The 18,163-nt window shown below is 43.0% G+C and overlaps 1 protein-coding gene across 1 annotated transcript in view; it reads right to left on the reverse strand.

The window, feature by feature from the left end:
- ZPBP (zona pellucida binding protein) overlaps nucleotides 1–13,609 on the reverse strand; it is a 787,854-nt gene extending 774,245 nt beyond the window's left edge. Inside the window, exon 1 of the mRNA XM_078685833.1 lies at nucleotides 13,437–13,609. Coding sequence (XP_078541959.1) covers nucleotides 13,437–13,551 — 115 coding nt within the window. The 5' untranslated portion in view covers nucleotides 13,552–13,609. The remainder of the gene's footprint in view (nucleotides 1–13,436) is intronic.
- Nucleotides 13,610–18,163: the final 4,554 nt, after the last annotated feature.

Below are 18,163 nucleotides of genomic sequence, written 5' to 3' on the forward strand. Positions count from 1 at the left end.
TGACCTTTTGACTGACCTTTCAGATCACAGCAAACTGTTTAGCTGGAAAGGACTTAAAGGAGCATTATTAACGCCTGTTGCGCTATGAGATTATACCAATGGCTAGAGTGCACTATACATACCCCAGTAAGGTAACATGACATCCCAGCAGTGACCACGCAAATGTGGGAGGACTGTGTGGTCGGCCAGCCTTTGCGACCCTTAAGACCCTAAGACAGTAATAGCTGGAGAGAAGTGTTTTTCTTACATTGGTCCATGGCTGCCCTTTGGCAATTTAGCAATCCGTAGTTTACCTCCCATGCTTTTCTGTCATGAGCAACTAAGCAACATTAGTGAGTTGTACTTTACGTGGTGCTGACGCGCAGTTATAGAAATGAACGTTGATAAAGCTAGTAAATCTGGCGTTTGCTAGCCTGTGAGTTTTATTGATTTTAGGCAAATCTATGCTATAGTCCTTAAAAGTGTAAATGTAATAAAAAGTAATAATGCTGCTGTGTAAAGGAGAGGGGTGCCAATGAAAGACCTCAGATTTGTTGTCTGTAATGCGTCATCTCGGTCTGTGGAGGGAGCTGTCATTGTGGTCCTTTTTCTATGTCTATGACAGCTGTCAAATAGTCCTACTTTTGTGTTGATGGTTACTGCAAACTGTAGTCCTACTTATATGTCTATGTACTGTCCCTGTTTTTTATTTTGAGAATCTGGTCAACCTTCCCTAATCCACTCTAAAACACTCCACTCCATTGACAGTCTACGACACCCTACCCCACGGTTCGACAGGCCATTCCATTGTACAACTAGCTGCTCCAGTCTCCCCTTCATGAGACACCATCCCACAACACTATATAAAACTGTACTACACTGTACGATATACTACTCTCCTCAGCTCAAATCCAATCTACAATACTCCAGTCTATGGCAAGAGAACTTACAACAATCTCCTCCACTGTACTGTACGACAAACCACTTAACTCTCTACTTGAAACACTGGACTCTACACTTTGAAACTCATTTTTATTAAAAAAAAACTTTTAAAAAACATTGAAATTCAAAGAAGAAAAACAAAGGTTAAAGCTTAAGTAGGAAAATGTATTCTCCCTATACAAACCCAGTTTAAACTTCACAAACTTAAAAAATTCTAGTTATAGTTATAACTTTCATTTACAATTTATCCACCATCTTCAAAATGTTATAAGTAGCAGACCTCATTACACACTCGTCAGCTTGCTAACTAGATAACACTAACTATACTTCACCACCCTACCAAGCACTATGCTTTCACACAAAAAATATACTCCACTGTACAGCATTACATTGTATGAGATGTTGCACCACTCTACTGCATGACAAACACTACACTCAACAAAACTTTGTTCTCTTTATTCCTTCTTTAGATACTTCATTTACAAACTTCTTTAACTATTAGCGGATTGATATTCACATATTAGAGGTAAGCTAGCATACACTGGTCGAGGTAGGTTGTTGTTCATTGCTGAAGAAGCACTTGTGTTTTTAGATAATAAGACTTTGTTGTTTGTTTTTCATTTCAGTTATTTTGGTCCTGAAGAGAGCCCCTCAAGAAGTGGGCTCGAAACGCGTCGACCTTGCATGTTTTGTGCCAAACAATCTTTGGTTAATTTTTGTGGCTACTTTTGTGCACTGTAAATTTCATTTACATTTCAGTGATCTTATGTGCAGTGCACTGGAAAGGACTATTGTATTTAATAGGTGGCTGATGTGTGGCTGCTATCCCTGGCATTGCAAATTGACGCCATTAAGTTTGGGTGGCCAGGTTGATGTTCTCTGTATGTCTGTTGCTTTGTGTGGGTTATAAATGCTTGCTGAAGGGGGTATGTGAGCAGAAAGTAGGAATGGATTTTAGAGTGTGGTCATTTTGTATTTAATAATCGTATGGCTGGGTGTATTAAAATGTCTATTTTTGTCTCTCTTTTTGATAAAGTTTTTCGGTATATAAAAAAAAGTAATAATTTTGAACTGAAAAGTATATAAATTGCTATAATAAATTCAAAATAAGGCTTGAGGGTGTTATAGATATTTTTCTATGCATTGTGAAGAAATGTTTTGATGTATTATCAGTATTGGCAATTCTTTGTTGTTTTACATTTAGAAAGTTAGCATTTTCTTGTCTTAACCATTTGGTGCCTGCAGTCTGTATCCTGGGTCACATGACAAGGTATAGCTGGCAGTTGGTCCTCCCAGACAAAGAGACAAAGAGGAATACGTGTAGGCAGGATGGGCCATTTCTGACTTTAAGGGGGGGGAGTAGATGTCACCTACCACACTTGCACATCACAAAGGCTCTGCTTTAACACATTCACAAACAGGTTTGACACTAGTCTTTTGTGACCCTAGGCAAGCTGGGGCCAGGGCAGGAAGGCAGGAAATTCCGAGGACCTCTGGGAGTGGAAACCTCCAGAATCTTCTCCATTTTTAAAGTGAGCACCAGGTATAAATAATTGATCCTCAGACCTAGACCTAGGCTCTGGACTTGTGGGAGACACAATAGGTCTGCTGTGCTGTTCTACAAAAAGGACCCCTACTGTGGTGCTATGCTGCCTAAGTGAAAAGTACTAGACCTGTATTTTGCACATGGGACCACAAGAGTGACTCCTTGGGCTAGTTGGCTGCCCTCCTGATCAGAGCCTCTGGAACAGAAAAGGCTCCAACCACATTTAACCCTGCACCTGGATTCTCTAGTCTGTGAGTCCTTTCTTCCAAGTGGTGCTACCTCAGTCCTGGACCCTTGGAAGTGGGCCTGAAGGTGCTCTGCCAACTCAGCTGTGGTTCATTGGGCAGAACCAACACAGCAAAACGCATGTCACAGCACCGCATCCAAACTCCGCTGTGCGACGCATTCCTGATGCATCACTTTGCAGCACCCCGAACCCCCCACAGTAGGACTTTGCAGCGAAGTTCCACAGCTCCTCGTTTAAATAGCTGCGCAATGCATCCTCAACGCAGGACTTTGCATCGTAGACCTGCAGCTCCTTGGAACAGCCTCTGCATCGCATCCTCCACAACAGATTGCACATCACCTCTCAAAGCACCACGGAAACATTGCTGCATAACACACCCTCAAGGCAGGATCTTGCAAGGCTCTGCAACCAGGATTTCAGGTACTTTGTACAGCAGGCCTAACTTTGCCCCTGTACCTAGCCCATGATGTACTGCGGCGGGCCTAAATTTGTGACTTTGTCCCGGTCCAGCACGACCAGAAAACCACAGCTGACGCTTTGTTCTTCTATGATTATTTTTACTTAAATCTTTAAAATTATATATATCCAGTTCTGATTGGATTTTAGTTATTTTGGTCTCAAATAATTTTTTACATTTTACTCTATTTTTCTAAATTTCAGTGGGATTTTTCTTGTGTTGTGTCACTTTATTAGTGTTTCGAGTGCTGCACAAATATTTTACACATTGCCACTAAGTTACGTCTGACTGTTGTGTGCCAAGCTACCAGGGCATAAAGCACAGGTTAATCTGGGGTTTGCTTGTGACTTCACCATGACAGGAATTATGGTTGTTGCTTTAGTAGGGTTTCACCCCTCCCACAAGTAGTCACACAATATCCTACTACCTTCCTAAGATAAAGAATTATTGCATGCTGTCTGTTGGGCCTGGCCTTTTGTAGGGTCATCCCCAGATTTTTAGGTCGAGCATTAGTGCGCATGCGGTGTCTGCAAGGCCTATTGCTTTCACCAAAACCATGTTATTCCCGCCTGCTACTAACTATTGGTTAGGTGCTGCGTCGCTCTTTTTTGCTGCCCTCTAAGTCGTTTACTCTGCCGTAGTTCACTTCCGGTCAACACGAAGGAGCCCCGGCCAAGCAGTCTTCTTACTGTCAGTTTCTTCATCAGTGTTCTAGAGAACTTTCTTTTTTTAAGTTGCATTATGTCCGTCGCTGCTTCCATCCTCTGTCACAAACGCAGTCATTTTCATAACCAGGCGGTGAATGGGCACGTACTTTGCATCTAGTGTCTCATTTTTCAATGTGCCATTTATGTAAGTGGACCTTTGTATTTTTATTATTTTTAGCAGTTTTGTATAGCGAAAACTAGACTTGTATGAGAGCGCTTTACATGGGCACCCGCTGCATTACTGACACATAGTCCCTTTACAGGCACGGGAGATTATGTTATTTGCCCAGGATCACAGCATGATTGAGCGTCTCTGCCATTAAGCTAGATGCGAACGCTGGTAAGGGAGTTTGAAGGCTCTGTGAACTTCCCGGGGGCATGAGTGACTTAAGCAGTCCCCCAATTATTCACTCTGGGGGGAGCATGCACCGAGGAGCTCATCCATGTTTTTTGCCGCCCACTCCATCTCTACGCCATTATTACCTCCTGCTCCCCTCAATCTCCTTTATCTACATGTGGCTTTTCTATGAGAATTGAAACTAAAATGTTATTTTACTTTAAAAAAAAAAAAAGCTAAACACTTTTGACTCTGCAAAGCTTATAAAGTCCTTGACAGTAATGTTTGTGACTTCAGTTTTGCTGTGAACTTTTTGGGTGTATGCGTGCATTACTAGGTGATTGTTTTATTTTACGTGGGATAATGCAGAGAAATGTCGTGTTTTAATGTAGTTAGCCCCAGGGTTTGAATGTACTATAACCATGTAACTCTGCACACAGAAAGGGAAGCTGCATGTGTGAGTGTGCGTGCGCTCACTTTAGACTGCTCTGAAATTCATCTGAGACTCATTACTGGTTGCGAATCCCACTCAGGACTCATTGCCTGTTTTTAAACACCTGCACTTGGGTTACCAAGAGCTGAAGCACTGTGAGGGAAGACTTTCATCTTTCACTCTCATTTACATAATATCACGTGCCGGTGAGTTGCATAACTTTGTGGGAAAATAAACATATTCCCTTTACAGCCACTAGGAGATTTGCCCTGGATCACAGCATGCTTGAGCGTCTCTGCTGTTTGGCCTCGGTTCTTGTTCTTGACAGGGTTAGACCTGGCATTTCTTGGTGTGATTACCCCTGACTTTTTGCCTTTACCTCCTCTATTTTTGATACTGTGATGGATTTTGTTTTGCTGGCTTAGATGCTTTGGGCACTTTGCCACTGCTGTTCAGTGTCAAAGTGCAAGTGTTCCCTGTATAAAGTGTTATGGTAATTGGTTGTCAATAATTGGTATGTTTGCCCTACCAGTGAAGTCCCTAGAAAAGTCGCACTATGTGTGCCAGGGCTGGTAATGTAAATGCTACTAGTGAGCCTGCAACACTGATTGTGCCACCCACACAAGTAGCCCTAAGAAGAGATCTCAGGCCTGCCGATGCAGTGCCTGCGCACAGTTTGTTAACTGCCTTTTTGTGCTGGCAAGTGCACCCACTTGCCAGGCCTTACATTCCCTTTATATGCACATCAGACACCCCTATAGTAGGCCCAAGGTACCCCCCTGGGCAGGGTGCAGTGTATGTGAAAGGTGTGACATGTATGGAGATGTGTACCATGTCCCGACATTGAAATACTGCCAAATTTGTTTTTCACTGTTGCAAGGACATCTTGACCATAAGACAGAATGGGGAATGATGTGTCCCACATTTCCAGCATATCTTCCCATAGGCATAAGATGGAGAGATGTAGTTTGGTGTGTCTGAACTCAGAATTTAATAACACATCTTTCTGTGTAGATGGTTTTTGAATTGTATGTTTAGAAACCACAGTTTTAGAAGTGGCTGGTTTCTTGTCTTAAACCATCCTGTGTGCCTCTGCCTGGTTGTAATTTGCCTGCCTAGGTTTGGATGTGACAGGGTCTGGGAAGTGTCCTGATCCCAGGGAGGAGTAGGTGAGACAGCAACAGGCTGTCCTGCGTTTGATGTGGGGGAGAAGTAGCCCCCTGGATGTGAAGAGGGCTGTGTTGCTACTACCAAAGGATGGCTCTACCTCCTGCTGAACGTCTGGGCCTCAGACCCGGACTATCAAAGGAGGAGGGTGTGCACTGGCAGGAAGACACCCAGTCTGGTTTGGACCGGGGTCAGAGCCCCCTGAACACAAAGACTTCAAAGGCATTTAGGGGTATAAATGTAAGAGCTGAAACCCCTGAACTCAAGACTGAAATCCATACTGAAAAAGGATTGAAACTACTTTGTGATCATGAGGAACCTCTGCCAAAGTAGAACAGCTGAAGAGACTGAAGAGAAGGACTGCCCTTGCTGTGTGTTCAGGGGCTTGCCTGCAGTTTGCTGATTTGACTAAGGAGAGGACAAGGGACTTTGCTGTGTCCCCTTGCTTGAGAGGACTTTGCTGTGTGCTGTGTCCTGAGGTTACTTGTCTCCAAGGGCCCGAGGAGAGCTGCTTCCCTGTTGTGGAAACTCAGGAACATAAAAGTTTCCAAGTGTGTCTCAGCGAGGCTGTGTGTGTGTGCTTTTTGCACACCTGAGACTGCTGTGTGGTCCGTGGAGCCCTGTGACCTCACGGCCTCCGCAGCGTGAAAAATCACCACGCTGCTGCATTGCTGTTTGTAGTCTGAGACGTCATTGTAACTGAGGCTGTGAGGAAAGATCAATGCCGCCAGCCCGAGACACAATGTGGTAAAGGATTTCTTAAAGCTAAGGAAGCTACAAAGTGAAAGGGATCGAGATCGTTGTTCTACGAAAGAAATCTGCCCAAGATCATCAACGGAGAAAGCAGCGCTGTAGCCCATCCGGCAACAGCGTTGCCTAGCAACAGAGCCGCAACATGATCGTGATTGCCCACCAGGATGTCCGATGAGCGGAGAGAGAGAGAGAGAGAGAGAGGCAGCGCACCCCCGCCCCAGGTAAGGCTTGGACTCTGGTCGGGAGCTGCCAGCGTGTAGGGCCTGGGGAGGCGAGCAGGAAGAGTACAGGAGTGCTCCGGTCTCTCTCACGCTGCACCGCGTTACACGCGCCGAGTCCCCGAATGGCCGGTACCTGCCCAGCAGTACCGGGGCCACGCCTGTAAGCTTACAACCGTTGTCTCTGCTGTTGGGGCCTAGTGGTGCCCGTGTTGAACATGCAGATTGGCTTATCGCATTATTCTTGCATTACGAACTGCCTGATATTTGCATTGCGAACAAAATTATTGTTGCATTACGAACTGCCTGATTCTTACATTACCAACCGCATTAGTCTTGCATTACAAACTGCCTGATTCTTGCATTAAGAACTGTCTTATTACTACATTATGAACTGCATTACTAACTGCATAGCATTGCATTAGGACTGCATTAGAGATTGTGAATTGCTCATTGTTACCGCAAGAATCTGCAAGTGATTGCTGTCCTAATAACCAGCATCGTATTCCTTTTTATAAAGATACCTCTATTTTTCTGAAACTAGTGTGGTGTCCATTTGTGGTGTTATGTGGTTGCAAATACTTTACACATTGCCTTGGAGATAAGCCTGGCTGCTCGTGCCAAGCTACCAGGGGATGAGCAGGGGTTATCCAAGAGTGTATCCCTCCTAACCCTGACTAGAAACAAGGTTCCCTATTTGGACTAAGGTGCCTACCTCAGCTAACTAGAGACCCCCATTTCTAACTGTCAGCATTCCGTTTTTTGCTGTACTTGTCCATGCCTTGAGGACATCTTTAGCAGAAGAATGGGGAAGGTGGCCAGGAAGGACTATGAACATCTTTTCAAGCTGCTGATAATTCGCGATTTTGGTGAGCCAAACCTTGTAGCTAGTTTTTATGTCTCGGCCTGATCCAGCGCATGCGCTGACTCGCCGAGACATTTAGTAGGTGCTCTGAGAAATGCTACTTTGCGGGCGATCAGCTTGCTAGAATGCGCACAAGAGCGTGTGCGCCTAATAGCAAGCTGGTGGCCGGCAAGGTAGCACTTGCGGTGATGTGCGTGCACACCACTTACGTCACCACTTGCGATTAGTTTTTTTACGATCGTGCTCTTTCATTTCCTGTGCTCCAAATGGTGCTGCATTGTTTATTCTACCAGGTGTCTCTACCTTCCTCCGTAGAGTCGGTCACGTGCAGAGTCTTCTGTGGTGCTTTATTCGGGACTTGCTAGGAACGCTCAGAAACCACCTTTGTGCGATGCACGAGCCATGAGTAAGGCAAATAACCTTTTTTTTTTTAATGTTCAAGGTTATACGGCTTCCAGATGCGATTCACTTTACTGATTGTACTCACAAACACGCCGCATTGATGATGTCCTGTGTAATCCGATAGACGTCCCTGTTCTGCAAGTTAACTCCTTTATAGTCTTAATTCTTCACACGCCTGAGCGTCAGAGCCCTTTTTATTGTTCAGACACTTCCCTTTGTAATGTGGGTTCACTGGGGTTTTCCATAACTTGTCACCATTCCGTTATAAAGTACTCCTGCACTGGTTTGTTGCACTTTCCAATTTATTAACAGAAAACCCCAGCATACAGAACACAATCACCTTTGTCTCCGTCTTTTTCCCAAGACTCCACCAATACACTACAATCCCCTATCATCTCATTCTATAACATAGTCCATATGTCCCTTCGCCCCCTATTGTTGCTAAAGAGAAATACAGTTCCTGTGTGACACTGACACTGGGACAGTTAAGAATGGTGGACCGCAGGGTCGCTGTTACTGTATATGCTTACCTAGCCCTGGTTAAAGTCTTTCTACGCCTCAATTTTTAACCACTACTCATTCGCATTTACATCTTTTCCTTTATTCGCCCTTCCCTGTCCACAGTTCACCCCTCTGGCCTCTGACTTTTCCCAGTCACTTTCCAGGCCTGGTGCCCTATGTATTGCCTCAACGACCAACGCGCCTTTATTGCCCTTGATTATTTATTTAGCCCGTGCAGCTAATAATGCCACTCCGTACCTCTTCCTCTTTGATTTCCCTCTATCTCCCTCACAAGCCTGGAGGAGGCCGTAAACATATGACTTCCGCTCACTCATCATTCATCCATCCTGGCTATTACTGCCTCTCCCCCGCGCTCTGCTGCATCAGTCTCCCCCTCGCCGCCCACTTCCGCCTGCCTATTTAAATGCTACTTAAATGCATGCTTAGCTGTGCTTATTGCTGGTGTCATTAGGTATTTATTCTCCGGTTTCTATTTATGTATCCTCTCCCCACAATATTCGAGCAATCCCCAATCGTGCATAGTTACCAATCTGCCTTCAGTGTTCCCACGTGCCTGGTGAGCGTATATTTATTTTTCAACTCGTGGCAGTGTACACTCATCCCTCATCCGCTCTGCCATGCTTACTTAATAGGCTTATTTCTCACCACGCATCCACCTTTGTTTAATTATTGGCTCTTAGCAGTGCGCAGTCTATCCGCATTAACAACCCAGAGGTTGTTAATGGCCCTCAGCGCCACTTGCCCTAAGGTTCTAACTGAAAGATGGTCGGCACATTTATTCGGGATGGTGTTTTAGTATGTCTGTACTAACAATTCCAAATAAAAACTGGGATTTTATTTAAAAAGTTACACTTGACTGATGTTTAAGAATATTAGTTGCCATTTGGGTTTTTGCATTAGAAGCAATTATTTATAGCTCCGCTGCCAATCCCAGTTGTAGTATTATGGGCAAACAGATGGTATTGAATATAAAAGGACTTAAGCCACTACCAATTAATGGGCATTATCTCACTTTACGATACGTTTACTCTTATTTGAGTATTTCTTTACCATTATTGCCACACTGAGATAATTTAATCGTCCACCCGCCAAATGCCTTTATTCGAATCTGCCAACGTACAAATTAATGTCACAGTGTGATGAGGGGCGGAGCATTGGTGGTGTCCTTGTGCCGAGAACTACCTAAGAGGCACTCAATAAGCCCCAGTCCCCTTCCAAAACAAGCATTGGCATAGCCAATGGGTCTCGCCTTTGGGACCTTGTAAGTGTTTAGCCATACAACAGTTGATGTTGTTGCAGTAAGGATATTGTGGTGCATAACTAAATATTTATAAGGTCCCAAAGGGGAGACCTATTGGCTATGCCAATGCTTTTTAATTCTGCACTTTATTTCTGTCCTCTTTCCGCCTGCAGTTCTCAGCTCACTCTCCCTTTCGGTTTATCTTTACCCTTTTACTCCCGTTCCTCGCTCTTTATTTTTTTCCTTTTCCTGAATGTCATTTCATTTGTCTAGTTAAGATATCAGTATTTTAAGCCCCCTATCAGCTGAAGGTCTCTTGTCAATTGTGTCCTGCGACTAAAACCTAAAGATCGTGCAGTATGCTTTGATGAGGGAAGTCTCGGTGCACATGGCACAGTCATATGGTAGCAGCAGTTCTAAGCAGAGTAGTCCCTTTTCCCCAGGCCACGGACATATAACCTGTACATTTCAGTTTTGGTTGCCTCGCATTCTGATGCGTGCAAAGTATTAGGACTGCAAATCCAAGAATGCAAAGCAAACATTTAGCCTGAATGTGAACTCACGCTTGGACTTGAAAAACTTGAAAGCAGTGGTTGAGTAGGAAGGATGCGATTTAGGGCTTATTTAACTACAAATACAACTATAAGGGCTGTTTCTTCGGGTCTGGGCCTATCTACTCTTGTACCTTGTACAATTTTGACCATGCATTGGTGGCTTGGAAAGCTCTCAAGTGGGGCTTTGTCAGGTACAAGTAGAGCACCCCGTTCATGATTTAATTTTGCATTTTGATACTTTGACTTTTGTTTTTGTTACTATAACATCATGGCTTCATGTACTAATATAAAAAATATATATAATTCGAATTCAATGAGCTACTTGCTATGTTTGGCACCATTTCCATGATTTTTTGTCGAATTAAAATATTTTCTTCTCCTAAAGCCTGTTGCGTTCACCAAGGTAGGTGGCGGTAGGGTAGATGAAAGCGAGAGAGAGAAAAGAATTCTCAAGATTCCCATGTTCATCTGTGAGTAACTCACCCATTCCAGGTAGTTTCCTTTTTATTTTTGTATAATGGGATAAAGTTTGCAAGGCAAAAACATGGACTGCAAGACGAATGCATGTAACAGGTAGACCCAAGAGCCATGCTTGTGAATCCTTGAGTGCAGGGTTTGAGAATGGCAGGGCATAAGGTGACTATTCTTGCATGTGGTTGGTTACACTGACATATGCTAGTCTTGATTGGCATCGGGTGACAGTTTGGCATAGGATGCCTCTTAACTATAAGGCTATCATCTGCAGTCCATCCATTTTGCATGTGTAAATCACTCTGGGCATACTGGAATTATCTGTGACATGCAGTGTCCGTCCTTCGCCTGTGATGAGGATACATGTCATTCTGATCTGTACACATTCAGGTGAGGTTTAATCATTGCAAATGATTCTGTTTTTGGGGAATTTACACAGTATATGTTCATATCAGTACATAAAGCAGTTTAATTTGGGAACAGAAGGTGCATAATAGTAAATACAAATTCTAGTGTTTTATGGCAAATATTTCTTAGTTTCAGGCTGGGTCATTTTGAGATGTTCACACATTTTTTGTAAAATCTGATATTTGGTCAAATAGATTTTTTCTCTCAATAAATTTAAAGACTTCGGCCTGTTGAAAACTTTGAATTTGTACCAAAGTAAGTGCAGGAACAAAGTAAATGCACATATTGCCATTTACTTCCATTATCTACATTACTGCACAATTTTGTTGGTGACAAAGTCCACAAACCAGCGTCTGTGGTAGTTATTGCATCACTTATGTGGAGATATTTCTGAATTGATCGTGATATGTTTTCATAACATTAGTATCTATATGTAATTGTTTTCCAGGGTCTGCTGTTTACGTGATTTGTTTAACTTGAGGGATTTGCCTATTGAATGAGGACGGATGTTTTCAAAAGTACCTTATTAGGAAGCAGCGGCTTTTGTTTTGAATAATGAGACCTTCCAAATTTCAGAACCAAGTCATTTCAACTGCCTCAGAAACCTACAAATTCACCTTTCAATCATTGCTCAGATTCCCGCACAACTAGGAGAGTAGTGATCACTCAGAAAATGTTGAATTATTGGAATATTGCAAGAGTGCTCTTCCACATTGGTGGTCTGTAAAACCTAGCACGTTTAGAACTTCTTAAATAATTTGTGTTGCTAGATCCACTAGTGGGCTCAATATATGCAGAATTCTCGTGGCAGGAGAGGAGTAGGCTGACAACACTGATGTCTCCTTCAAGGTAGGGCTTCTCGTACTCACTACATGGTTGGTGTCACTTTTTAAGGTCGAGCCTGGGCAGCGCATGCGCTGCTCTTTGGCATGCTGTGTTGGAGTATGGAATTGAAGCCCCGCCCACTCTCTGCCCATATTTGTCATTGGCTTGTAAATGCTGGCTTCTGATTTGTTAATAGGCTTGTTAATCCCTCCTTAGTTCCTCCTTGTCTTCATTTGTAACCTCCCATTGGGACTGGCTCTTTTACTTCGGTTGCTACATGGTTCGTCTTTTTTAATCAGTAAGCACTATTTGCTTTAATGAGTTTCTCCTACTGGAGGCACAACGTGCTTTCCTGCAACATTCAGCGCATCATGCAAGCTTTCACTTTCCAAGCGGACAGGTACAATGGCGCCCACTTCTTTGAAATTAAATAGGTCTTACATTTACAAGAGTTTGATCTATTGGCATAGTAAATGGCAATGCTTTTTATTTATGTGTTAATTAGCAAAACAGATAAATAAAAGGCATTGTCGTTTACAATGCCAATAGCTTAAACTTTCGCAAATGCAAGACCTATTGCATTGCAAATGCTTGTGGTCTTCTGTTGCCGAACCAGTTTTTGTTGGCATTAGAACTCTGTGCTCCTCTGCCCTGCTAACCAGTGGCAAAGTGTTTGTGCGCTCTCCCTAAAACATGGTACAATTGGCATATACCTGACTGGTATGTTTAATTTACATATAGTTCCCTAGTTAATGGAACTACATTTACCCAAGGCCTGTAAATCAAATACTACAAGTGAGCTGCAGCACACATGTGCCAACCACTGAAGTAGCCTTTTTAAAAATGCCTCAGGCTTGCACTGCAGCCTCTAAAGCACTGCCATAACAAGGCTCGCTTGTGCAAGTGTTCTTAGAGCCAAATCAGACCTTTGATTCGACTCTCCTTGATGATTTGTTGGCTTTCCCACCTCTTCTGTGAAAAGTGCATGAAACATTTCGTAAGGTACAGTCAGTTAATGAGTATGCTCACTTCTTTAATTTGAAAAAGTGGTAGCACTTCTCAGCTTTGCTTCAATACATTTAACGTGTGAGTAAGGAAACCGATGGACACTCCATGATCGTGAGTACTTCAACTTTCGTACCTGCACTTTTATATTTTCATTTCAAGCAGTGGATACAGTTGTCTCTTTCAAAATATAGTATGTGCTCACGACGGACCACAAATATTGACAGTTTCTTCACAAGCCTAACTTAGAATCTCTTTTGCAGAATCTGCCAACATAGGTCAATTTGGTGTCTTCATATTTTTTCACTATTGAAGAAGAGTGGTGCCCCAAGCTCTGACGACAACCGGTGTTTCTTACCTGCGGGCAGGGCAAGCAGCAACAGGAAGAGGAGGAGCCTACGCTTAGAGCGGCGGCGCCTCTGGACCAGCCACAGGAACGGAGGAATAATGGGCCGGGTTCCCTCCGGGTCCATGGCCTATGAACGAGGGGAGAAGCGGCGCCGGCCACGACAGGCCTAAAGCTTTCGAACCCCCCACTTCGCCTGCGTCACAGAACCCAGCTATTTTGACGTCAGCGCGCTGTGCTTGGGGAACACGGGCGCGGAACGTGAAGAACGTTGTATAGTCGAGACACATGGAATATGTCTTTTTTATTCAAGTTTATTTAAAACTTTCGAGCGCCTGTTCCGTATTGAAGGCAACGTTGTTACTCTCTTTTTCCAGTGTCTGTAATACAGACCATTAACAAGAAGATATAACGGGAAGAAACTCTCGCTCTGCCAATATTTATTATTTTCTCAAGCGAAATGCTTGAGAAAGGCCGTTACATGTTAGCAGACATGCCTGGCCTGTCAGAAGTTCGTAGGGTCAGAAATGGTCGTTATTCTTTCTACAAGTCGTATTAGGGTGACCACCAGTGCTTAATTTGTAAAAAAAAAAAAATATATATATATATAATAATAAATAAGTGACAGTGCTCTTGTCAGGCGGCCACTGCAGCTTGCACCACACATTGCCCCTGCCATGCTGCCAGTGATCGTAACAACACAACCACTAACCATCACAGTGACGCTGGCATCTATGGGTAGTTTTGGGCGGGCAGATGGGTGGTGAGTAAAAATAAAAACACTTATCTGCGACACGTCTGACCCCTTCCTCGCTGCACGTCTTCATCCTGCCACGCGAGCCTTTGCGAAGTGTCTTAACCAAGCCTGGAGCAGCGCCCTGATTGGAGGGGGTGGCCTCACTCACCCCCTCAAATACACTGGAGCCCTGCTCTTACTCTAACCCAGTTGTCTTAAGACAGCTTGGTTAGAGGATTCAAAGTGTGCATGTCTGGCTGGCCGTAGCAAGACGGCCAGCCAAAAAGACATGTGCACTTTGAAAACTGGCAAGACATCCTACCCACCTCCCTGCTGCTGTCACTCAGCAGTGGCCCTCCCCGTCCGGACACTCGCTTCATGACGGCATTATATTGAAAAATAAAATGGTAATAAACCAATTTTATTACCATTTTATTTTTCAATTCTGGGGCATTTTGATCAGTGGGCAATGCTTCTCCCTCGAAAATAGAGGAGCCGCCTCGGCCATCACACTCCTACAAGTGTGATAATTCTGACTATTTTAGGCTCCCAAAGCTATAAGAGTGGCTTAGGCGACAAGTAGAACTCATTTTGTATGATTATTGAATTAATAATTAACTGTTGTGATCATCTCTAAATTAGCTAGACAGTGCCACCTTGTAGCAGACTGTCACAAGTGCCGGTATTGATAATTGAGTGCCACTACTGAGTACTGGAAACCATTGGCTCAAATTAAGCACTGGACCACCCGTTCGTAAATTTCACAGATCGTTCATTATTTGGATCTCATGTTCGTTGTCCGTGGTGATATTTTTTACGGACACCTTTTGTCTGTAATCTTGGAGATTGTAGTGAGCTGTACTGTACCCCTGCGAGAAGTCTCAGTTCTGCAGAACTCCCTTATGGGGCTGAGTCGCACTCCTCAGAGCACCAGAGTAGCCCCTCCCCCGCCTCGGACAGACTTTGAGAGGCCCATTGTCATTCTGTATGCTGTCTGATTGTCACATACAGAATGACAATGGGCCAGTTCCGGTCAGTTACACATGTAGTGGGTCTCCTGCTCCAGCCTAGGCCAAGGCATTCTGCATTGGTTCAGGGGCTTGTTCCAGCACATCAGGGGTAAGCTCTGGAGGTGAGAGGGTGGTTGCTTTCTGAAATAGCTTGACTTTAGAGGTAAAGCACAAGGTGTAACATGTAGATCAAATAATTGATTTTTTATGTGGATAGCTTAGTGGATTACTTCTGTCATCACTGAGTTCCTTTTTTTACTTGCCGTTGTTTTTCCTCAATCTTTCATTATTCTAAGGTTGCTAAATAGGATTCGTTTGGATAATAATCAATACTTATTAGTAAAAGCAACCCCCACCACCACGTTATGTTTTGAATCCTGAGTTTCTATATTTCTCCAGGCCAGGCACTCTTAACATATAATACTTACCAGTATGGATGGCATCTAGGGCTATATGTATGAAGCCAAATTGCGATCGCAAATGCTGAAATTCGCAGAATTTCAGCGTTGGCGATTGCAATTTAGGCAGTGTGCAATGTAGCACACAAAAACTCACTTGCAAAATAAGGAATCGCAAAATTTGTGATTCTCTATTTTGCAAATGCATTTGAGGAATCCCAAATTGCAATTCCTTAAATGCAATGTAGGAAGCACCCAAGTTGTGCGATTTTGGCTTAAGGAATCGAAAATTACTACCAACTTCAGGTTGGTGGTAATTTGCGATTTCTTTGAAAAATTCACTTTTTTGCATTTTTCAAAGAGTGGCGCACATACATGCTCTTAGGGCATGCCTGTGCGCCACAAGTGCACACATGCTTATTTCAGGAGTGCAACAGGGTGTCCTATTGACACCCTTGCAACCTTGAATTTGCATTCTCAATGTGTGATTCGCTAATTGGGAATCGCAAATTGAGAATGTCTTCCCATTCATTCCTATAGGCCTTTCTAGCCTATAGGGATAAATGGGAGGATATTCCATATTTGCGAATCTCAATTTGCGATTCGCAAAAAAGGAATATGTAGGATTTGCTAAATATTTAGCAGATCCTACATACATTGCATTTTGCGATTCTCTAATTGCAATTCCCTAAAAATCGCAATTTGAGAATCGCAAAACACATTTTTCATACATATGGCCCCATATTCCTACACTTTGTAGTCCTCATTGTCTTAAGAAACATTCCCTAGACATTGACTTATACACATATGAATCATTGGATGTATGACGTTACAACGCATACTTTTACAACGCATACCGTTACAACGAATTTTTTACAACGCAAAAACTTTTACAACGCATACCATTACAACGCATGTTTTTACAACGCAAGTACTTTTACAACGCATGCCATTACAACGTAAGTATTGGTAAGTATATAATATATATTTTTTTAAATTAATTGTAATTAATATAATTTAATTTAATTTAATTAATTTAAATTTTTTTTACCCTGTACCCCTGTACCCCAAAAAACCCAAAATATCCCAGCACCCTAAAAATACCCCTGTACCCCAAAAACCCAAAACTGTCCCTTAACCCTAAAAATACCCCTGTACCCCAAAAACCCAAAACTGACCCTGAACCCTAAAAATTACCCCTTTACCCAAAAACTGAAAACTGACCCTGAACCCTAAAAATACCCCTTTACCCAAAAACTGAAAACTGACCCTGAACCCTAAAAATACCCCTTTACCCAAAAACTGAAAACTGACCCTGAACCCTAAAAATACCCCTTTACCCAAAAACTGAAAACTGACCCTGAACCCTAAAAATACCCCTTTACCCAAAAACTGAAAACTGACCCTGAACCCTAAAAATACCCCTTTACCCAAAAACTGAAAACTGACCCTGAACCTTAAAAATACCCCTTTACCTAAAAACTGAAAACTGACCCTGAACCCTAAAAATACCCCTTTACCCAAAAACTGAAAACTGACCCTGAACCCTAAAAATACCCCTTTACCCAAAAACTGAAAACTGACCCTGAACCCTAAAAATACCCCTTTACCCAAAAACTGAAAACTGACCCTGAACCTTAAAAATACCCCTTTACCTGAAAACTGACCCTGAACCCTAAAAATACCCCTTTACCCAAAAACTGAAAACTGACCCTGAACCCTAAAAATACCCCTTTACCCAAAAACTGAAAGCTGACCCTGAACCCTAAAAATACCCCTTTACCCAAAAACTGAAAACTGACCCTGAACCCTAAAAATACCCCTTTACCCAAAAACTGAAAACTTAAAAAAAAAAAACATATAAAATATTAAATATAATTATATACTTACCAATACTTACGTTGTAATGGCATGCGTTGTAAAAGTACTTGCGTTGTAAAAACATGCGTTGTAATGGTATGCGTTGTAAAAGTTTTTGCGTTGTAAAAGTTTCGTTGTAATGGTAGTGCGTTGTAAAAGTTGCGTTGTAAAGGTTGTTTCCCGAATCATTAGCTCGGTAAATTATGTGTGTGATGTGACGCACTCTGACACTTTGCCCTACATACTTGGGATGAGTAGCATTATAAAAGAAATTAAATACACATGACCTAGAGTCTATCTGAAAATGACAGGCAGCATTGGAGGGTGGTAGTAAGGGAATCAGTGGAGAAGTTGGTCTTTTGGGGTGCGCCAGCAAAGGCTGTCACGCCAACTGCCACCAGCACTAAAGCTGGTTCTGTCAGGGGTATAACTAGAAGAGGATGAGCCGATGAAAGCTCAAGACAGCCTCCAGTCTGAGGCCTGGCTCTGGCTCAGCTTGAGGTCCCATTAGAACCTCAAAAGCCTATACCGACCTACGCGTTCATATGGTTTATGGCCATCACTCTAGTTCTAACTTCATGCACTACAAGGTAGAAACAAAGCATTAACATCTGAGGTGAAAAGGGAAGACAAATGGATACCTATTAAGTGGCTAGTTTGTTCAAAGTAATGCAGCAATAGCTGGATTAATCACTGCTTCCCCCTTAGCCAGATTGTGTGATCTTATGCAAAAAT

This window comes from Lissotriton helveticus, chromosome 4_1 (assembly GCF_964261635.1).
Source record: "Lissotriton helveticus chromosome 4_1, aLisHel1.1, whole genome shotgun sequence".
In the NCBI taxonomy this organism is placed as follows: Eukaryota; Metazoa; Chordata; class Amphibia; order Caudata; family Salamandridae; genus Lissotriton; species Lissotriton helveticus.